The sequence below is a fragment of the Melampsora larici-populina genome, assembly GCF_000204055.1.
Source record: "Melampsora larici-populina 98AG31 unplaced genomic scaffold MELLAscaffold_241, whole genome shotgun sequence".
Taxonomy (NCBI): domain Eukaryota; kingdom Fungi; phylum Basidiomycota; class Pucciniomycetes; order Pucciniales; family Melampsoraceae; genus Melampsora; species Melampsora laricis-populina.
In genome coordinates this window covers 1-7,871 of record NW_006768995.1, presented here as the reverse complement: position 1 = coordinate 7,871, position 7,871 = coordinate 1, and the positions used below count along the sequence as shown (strand labels likewise).

General features: G+C 41.6%; 4 protein-coding genes across 4 annotated transcripts; 1 reads left to right on the top strand and 3 right to left on the bottom strand.

Annotated features, from left to right (window-relative positions):
• Positions 1-95: 95 nt before the first annotated feature.
• Positions 96-1,143, bottom strand: MELLADRAFT_70203 (uncharacterized protein; the record flags this gene model as incomplete). The annotated part of the gene is made up of 5 exons (XM_007419547.1): positions 96-446; positions 504-620; positions 642-674; positions 757-984; positions 1,069-1,143. 5 exons carry the CDS (start codon positions 1,141-1,143, stop codon positions 96-98), a joined length of 804 nt encoding a protein of 267 aa, XP_007419609.1.
• A 295-nt stretch (positions 1,144-1,438) lies between these two features.
• On the top strand, positions 1,439-2,751 carry MELLADRAFT_87929 (uncharacterized protein; the record flags this gene model as incomplete). Its single annotated transcript, XM_007419548.1, has 4 exons — positions 1,439-1,515; positions 1,582-2,173; positions 2,264-2,323; positions 2,407-2,751. 4 exons carry the CDS (start codon positions 1,439-1,441, stop codon positions 2,749-2,751), a joined length of 1,074 nt encoding a protein of 357 aa, XP_007419610.1.
• An 837-nt stretch (positions 2,752-3,588) lies between these two features.
• MELLADRAFT_114576 (uncharacterized protein) lies at positions 3,589-4,272 on the bottom strand (the record flags this gene model as incomplete). Its single annotated transcript, XM_007419546.1, has 2 exons — positions 3,589-3,876; positions 4,207-4,272. The coding sequence occupies 2 exons, from the start codon at positions 4,270-4,272 to the stop codon at positions 3,589-3,591; spliced, it is 354 nt and encodes a 117-aa protein (XP_007419608.1).
• Positions 4,273-6,120: 1,848 nt separating this feature from the next.
• MELLADRAFT_70201 (uncharacterized protein) lies at positions 6,121-7,851 on the bottom strand (the record flags this gene model as incomplete). Its single annotated transcript, XM_007419545.1, has 4 exons — positions 6,121-6,170; positions 6,200-6,629; positions 6,701-6,931; positions 7,012-7,851. The coding sequence occupies 4 exons, from the start codon at positions 7,849-7,851 to the stop codon at positions 6,121-6,123; spliced, it is 1,551 nt and encodes a 516-aa protein (XP_007419607.1).
• Positions 7,852-7,871: the final 20 nt, after the last annotated feature.

The window sequence follows — 7,871 nt, the reverse complement described above, 5'->3', positions numbered from 1 at the left end:
GTCGAAAATCTTCATAACCTTGGAATTCATAGGTGGGTTAATGATGTTGTTCAGAAGCTGTTTGGTACATGTGATGTGAGTTATCAAAATCCTGTTTATTTGATTTGTAAATGACTCACATGTTCTCGAAATCTACAGCGCTCCGACTTGGCGATTTCCTTAATGACCTTTCGCACAGCGGTGTCGGCAGATGGATCTTCTTCTCGAAATCCTTCAGGGAGGTTATAATTTGGGACCTTGTTCACCTCTTTCTTGATAATCTCCTGAAATTGGTGATCATTGGCGGAGAAGCTCATGTTGGGTAATGGTAAATGGATTGCCTGACTTACCACAATGTGGTTCTCAAGAGAATCAAGAATCGGATCATTGGTGGCGGTAAAGTTGGATGCATATGCTTGTATGGAACTACTTAGGAGGGCATCTTTGATTTTATTGCGGATGAAAAGCTTCAAATCATGGGTAAGATATCATGATGATTGTAATAAAGTTAAACTGTGACTTACTCGGACACTATTGGTTCCTTGCCACTTGGCCTCTCGATGATCAGGTGGAATTGCTTGGGGTCCAGTAGTGGTCCATGTCATGTTTCTTTCTAATATTGTGTCTTCAAGTCTTGCGAGCTGAGATCGGAAAAAACACACCTTTGCTACCTCACGTGCAAAGTTGTTTGGTTGCTAAAACACAGAAAGTATATGATAAGTATCATATACTTTCAATTACTTATGATATGATATCGAATCTTTGTTTGATTCTTACCTCGTATATCTTTTGGACCTCTAACTTATCTGCTGTACTTAGACCAAAAGTTTCTCCGATCCTGGAAATCGTCTCGGACACTCTGTCTACATCGACAAAGTCCATATCATTTCGGCCTGCTTGTGCACCTGGGCCTTGCAAGATAGTTGGGGTGCTGTGAGGTGAGTCTTCTAACACCTCGCGATAGTTCGGCTCTTGCTCTCCGCTGAAATTGTGGTTGCCCATCATCTGGAAGTTTGTATTTCAAAGGTTCGGCGGGGTTTGTTGAGGTGCTTCATAATCCAAGCCAAACGCATTGGAGGCCCGGCGCACTCGTGGATTGGCGTTCAAGGTAAGCCGATCATAGTTAGAAGAAGCAGGCGATTGAAATTGGGATGGTCGCATCATGCTGACTTGGGGTTTCTGGAGGCGAAAAGCAGAAAGAAACACAAAGAAGCCAAAAGGTCAGCAGTGAGCACCCCATTTGCAGCTTCAAAGTTGGTCTTTGAACAAGCCGGTTCGAAAGCCGTGACAGCTGGTGACAGATCTGTGAGTGGAAATGCTGGGTTCTTTCGTCTCGCAATTGAAAAAAAACTTAGCAAAATTTCTTGTCCTTCCAGGTCAACCGGGTCTTTGTCCTTATCGAGTTTGGAATCTTGTCTCCTTATTGTTATATTTTCTTCATACCGGTACTTTTTTCAAGATGGTCAACACCCGTTCGACTAGTCCGAACGCTAGGACAGAGGCCTGTTATGAGTATTTTAATCGTATCAAGCAAACGTAAGTAATTCTGGACTTACGTGCGTTCGAGGTGTTTTCCAAACTGACTCTGTTGGATGGTTTCAGCCCTGATCGTCGGAACAGTCAAGGTCCCACCGGGTCTTCTTCCGCTGCCAAGTTGCCTGAAAGCCAGCCTCCTGAAGATGGCGGTTTGTACATCCCTGAATCTTCGGTCGAACCATTGGTCAAAACGAACGCCGCGAAGAATGAAAGAAAGATTAGGTTGGAGTACCATCTGTACTCACACAAAAAGAATCCTCAGGACTCTCAGTACCTCGAACCGAAGCCCGCTCTTGGACCTGGGCTACCGGAAATCGTTCGCTTCGCACTTCCCATCACCGAGCAGGCCTTTGAGGATTTCAAACCATCTTTGGAGCACTTGAAAAATATGCTTTTCAATCTCGCGGATGAAATTGACCCCAATCAATTTGGAAACCGAAACAGTGTGTTGTTGGATAACGCAATGGAGAAAGGTTTGGTCACCATTCATGCGTATATTGACGGCCACCCCAATTATTTGTGGGATTTTAATCGCCTCGTATGGTGCGATGCGGCTTGGGTCTTGTTTTTAGACGAGGTTAGGATGAATCCTTTGAAACGCGCTGGGATCAATGTCACTATGATTGATCCACCTAAGACTCTCCTGGTTTCACCTCCTGTAAGTGAATCTCATGTTATGTATGACTTGGTTGCATCTTTTCGATGCAAACTTTGGCTAAGCTGATCCTTCGATGATCACTCTTGATAGAACAATAGTCGGAAGAGATGCCATGTGGTACGTACTCCCGAGTCAGTTACAACTATATCGGTAAGTCCTTTTGGAACTGGTCATGTACATAGGTGACCAGTTCCATAATAGCTTTGTACTTTTTGGTCCCACCTTTCACATAGGACCAGGTCGATAAAGAGCAGGGCTCTCCCCAAGGGGTTTACCAAGAGTTTCAGGGATCTACGGTTTCGATTGATCATCTCACGGTTGATATTCTACGTGCGAAGGTGCATCTGGCCGATTACATGATCTACGCTTCAATCGCGCCAAACGAGATCAAAGAGGTCATTGATATCTTACGCCCTCATCGCATCAATTCTTTCGAAAAGTTTCTTTTTCCGGGTATTTTGGATGTCCAACAACTGGTTAAATGGGGTATCCGATTTGGAACAGCTATGGATTTAATGTTCAAATCCAAGGATTATTACTGGCACTTACAGAAACGATTGAACCGCGATGAGATTTGAAATGTTTGGCTGTGATTGGAAAAATTCATGATTTCAAAGAGGTTTTTAATCAATCATGTCGTGTTCATTTCTTGGTTTTGATAAATATTATAAGTAAGCGAGTGTGGTTGCTCTTGATATCTTTTTTAAACATGGTTTTGCTTTCATACATGGTGCACGTGAAATAAATGTCAGAGAGTTAGGAATGTGTCACAATCAATTTGTTTGTGCTTCATAAGGTTTCATATAGTTTGGCTGTTATCTGATTGAAATGTTTGAAGGTGGGTTAGATGGAATATTATACATGTCATTTTGTGTCTAACCTTTGTTTGGTTAAGCCAAAAATTTTGGAAAATTGTAATTGTGTCATTGATGAGTCTGACCTTGTTTGGTTAAGCAAACAAAAGTAAAACTAAGTCATTGTCTGGGTTAAGCAAAAGAGTAAAACAATTATAATAAATTGTCATTTGTTCTGTAGAAATTAGCTAGTAAAAAATTCTTCAAGGTTTGATCAAACAAGACCTGATCAAGCCTTGAATTTGCAAATATGCAAACTCATGATAAAGCAACATCAGATTTGAAAGCAAATATTGTTCATTGATCTGGAGTTGCTTTGGTTTTTGCAAAGAGAAAACACATCTCATTGGAACACCTTTTGCATAAGGTCATTACATAACATGATGCAACCAAAGATAAATTGCAACCAAAGATAAATTCAAACAACAATTGCCTAAATCATCAAAGCAAACCAAAAAGGGAATTGGAAGATGAAGCAACATGAAATGCTTTCATAAATTTCATGATTGATACAAGTTGGATTTCTTTCATTTTAAAAAAAGTTATATACTATAATTGGAACTATTTTTTGTTTGAGCTATCTTTCCACCGTCTCAAACCAATGTGGGTTGCCTGAGCCCATGCTTCAGGTGAAACCCTTGGTGGGTCTATTTGGGCCCATTCATGATGGGCCTGGCCATTGTACAGAGCGGCAGTGTTTATGATGAAAAGGTCAGTGTTTTTGTGGACCACTGATTGCTTAGTATCATTTAGGTGGGAATTAAGTGCTGCAGAGGGCATTGATGTTCTTTGAGTCTGACATACTGAGTCATAACAGTTGTGCTGAACATTGATTGAACACCGGATTTCCTATTTATCAAATGACATCAGGAACTAAGACACAGTGACATTTATTTGATTTTGAAAGACATACATCCAGGTAAACAAGCACTGATTCTTGTTGTAACTTCAGGGATCGCAACCCACACCATGGATGGTAGGAATTTGACATGGACCCTATTGTCACTGATAAAATAGGCGATGATAAGCTTTCTGCACTATATGAGGGGGACCAAATTGAGCGTATTCGACCAATCCATTTTGGTGGTGTGATGTTCTGGGTGAAAACCTGTGTGTATGATGTCTGGGTTAAAGTCCTTTCCTTACTTTGCAAAATAAGTTAAATATCCGGAAACTTACAGCAACCCAGTCCCCCACTTGCACTTGTTGCCCAGTCTTCAGGGTTGCAGACTGGGCAGGGGGCATTTGTGTTTGATGCGTTCGTAAATAATGTTCTGCTGGTACTTGTGCTTGTCTTGGTGTCAAACCCGGGTTGGTAGAAGGTCAAGTTTGATTTTAAGATAGAATCCGAGTGTTATTTTAAATCCAAAGACATTCTCAACCACATCTTCATTATCTAAAACCCCCCGCAGAAGATGGCCGCCTTGAACCCACTTTTGAGTGGGTCATCCCAAAAAAGGCCGCCAGTGAAAAGATGATTTGCGACTTCCACATTTTGGAAACTTTCCGCGAGATGTGCGCCAGGATCATGACGGCTGGAATGAATAGAAGCTGTACGGGTAACTACATTTTTACTTTCAAACGATTCAGTCATATAAAGGCCTGCTAGTCCCAAACGCTTAATGCAAGGGGTTACATGTGTGAGCATGTGTAACTTCGGTTTGTTCACCCATCGAGCATTCAACCGGAGGATACTACAAAGGAAATTGTTGATATGTCGGTCCAACTTGACACAATAATCATCCAAGTTCCTTGTTTCTGGCTGATAGATCATTGAGGTCATATGCCCCAGATGGGTCCAAACTGTTCTTTCTTCTAAGCTGATCCATTCAAATAATACAAAAGGCGCCCCCTGAACAACAATGCGGAACTCTTTCCCCGTGAGTGACAACACACTATGAACCAGTCTGTTTGGTTGTATTTGCTGCACTTGCAAACCGGATATGTTGAAAGCTTTCCACTTGGCAACCAAAGTTGGCAATTGGTTTTTTGGTATCTTTTGGAGAGCATCCCTGTAAAGATATTTCACCAACCCTAACAAAATAACATGTAGAACTTCTACAGGTGTATCTAGGTGGCCATCAAAACCTTGGACCATACAATTCCAAATGAGCACAATTGATAATGATTGGGGCCATTTATAAAATTCACACTTACCATCCAATCTGAAAAAGGGATTAAACATGCGGTCCCCATACAGCTGCTCATACTCTTGAGCCAGCCTTTGTGCATCACTAACACTCTGCTCCCTTTGCACTTTTCTGATCTTATCAATGAAAGGTTGCAACATTGTGTCCTTGAGGCCATAAGACTTCTGCATCCCGTCCACTTTGGAAGCTGTATTAGGGAGTTGTGACTCTTTCCAAATATGTTTGGTGAGATTCTCAGTTTTTTTCCAATCACGCAATGGTTCATGAACCTACATTTTTATCAAAGAAATGATGATATTAGTGATTTGGTGCCCAATATAATCACCCAAAAGCAACATTAACAAACCATTAGGCCCTCAGAGTTGATTCCTACAAATGCCCGGACAAAACGTTCTTCCTGTTTCATCATTTTAGAAGGCACTCCAAGGTGACAGATCCTACAAGGGTTCAAACTTGTTCCTGGATTATTGGTGTTAGAAACCTCTGCATGCATTGGGGAATCCCCCAAATGTGCCAGCTGGACTGCAACCACCAAAACTTCTTGTTGTATGCTAGAATCATATGCAATTGAACCCTCATGTGATAATAAGCTTTTTCCAAAAACCATGAATCAACCCAAATAAAATTAGATTTGACATTTGGTATGACATGTCCAGGTGATAAAGATAAAACCTGCACTTACTTCAACTGGCTTATGATGTTGTCACCCAATTCCAATGCATGTGCTTTGGTTGAAGCTGCGAGCCAATGGATGTTATAATCCAAATTTGCTAACTTCGCAGGGAGACCAGAATATGTGAAGTAATAACACATATGCTTATTAAATCTCTTTGAATGGGAACCTGACGTGTTGTCACTATACATTGTCAATGGCACATGTCGAACAATCTTGCCTTTTGCTTTAGTTCGCCATGGATTGGGCAAATTAATGTGGGTGACACATTCATGGTCTGAACATTCTGAGAATACAATACCATATTAGTTTCATCTCCTCTGAATTACTTAGTTTGCAAGTGACTTACGATATAGAGCATTACCATAATGATCTTTTAACCAACCTCCATTCGGCAACAGTATGTTATCAAAAGTCTTGTGAAAGTCCTTAACTTTGAAAACCAATGATTCATCCCTGGTGACTTTGTCCTCTTTTAAAATCTCCATTCGTGATTGCCTGGGGTTTTCATAATTTACCAGATGCAATTCAAGGCACTTTGCCACCAAATCATTTCCCAAATAATAGAAATGTGTTGGTACCACCACTCTTCCATTGCATAGCTGCACCGGCTCATACAGATAAAAGTGGCCAACATCAGTCGAAACCATTGGTGCCCACATCCAAGAAGGAAAACCATTCAGCCATTTTTCACAATGAATGAACTCTTTGACCAAACCATACTTGGAGACTGCAGGGTAAAAGGACAATTTGCAAGCCACATGTGGCTTTGCCAAATCCTGCCCATAGCAAAAACATCAACAACATGTCACCCCACTGGTAAAAGACATTGCAGACACAGCACACTTACCAATCTCAAAAGATCCTTGATGGGTAAAGAATGACAGGGATTATTCAAGGGACTTATGGTAGTTTCCAACTTCAAACCAAGAGCTATTTTTGCTCGCTTCAAGATATTTTTCAACGTTTTGTAAGTTGGCAACCTGAGGCCAGCCAGACTGACTGCACTGCGAATTGCATCATATTGCCTTCGACTAATCATGTTGCGTGCTGAACCGTAAATCATAATAGCAATTGTGTTCTAATTCATTGGTCCAATCAATAAGATGTTAGAGTTCTATCTTACCTTACAGTAGATAGTGGGTTACGTCAGTTACGTACCTCCAATTTTCCAAATGGGTACCAACCATTTTTGGGTACTGATGCACTTTCTGAAACTTTCTCAGAGGGGTGATTAGTAGTTGATGGTCCCTGATAGACCACATCTTCCCAGTCATCTTCATTACCCCAGTCATAAGTATCCATTTCCTCCAGAAGGTTTTCAATATTCTCATCAGATGATTGATCTGTCCCAGAGGATTCACTCTGGGTTGATGAGTGACCAGGTGAACGCATTGCAACAGAGGATGATCTTGAACAATTACCACCTGAACCTAACACATTGAAGTTGGACCGAGTGGACAATGGCCATTGACCAGAGCGGCTGCCTGATGAGGATCTTTGCAAATGACCATATGAATGAGCAGGTGAAGGTGTTTGCATTCCAATAGATGTAGATCTAACATGAGTTCCCCTTGACACAGGGGAATACCTGTAGGCTGAAGGGGATGCCTCCTGGGAATAAGATTGCAACTGCAGAGAAGTTGATCTTGAATGATGGGATCTTTGCCTCCCTTGACCAGATGTGTGGGGAGGAGATGGCGTGTTGTGCACAATGTGATCACTTAAATGTGAACAATTGTGAACCGGGGGTGTCATGTTGACAGATGAATGTCTTTGTCTCTGGCCAAATATGGGTGGTGGCAAGGCACTTTGCTTCCCAAGACCAGAAGTGTGGGCAGGTGAATGTGTGTGTTGCATATTGTGATCACCTGAATGCAAAAGATCATGAACTGGGGGGGTGATGTTGACATATGAATGTGTTTGTCTATGGCCCAATAAGGGTGCTGTTGAGTTCCTTTGCACTGAGTTTAGAGCATAATCATCTTGAGTTGGGGACATCTGAGTTGCAGCATTTGATA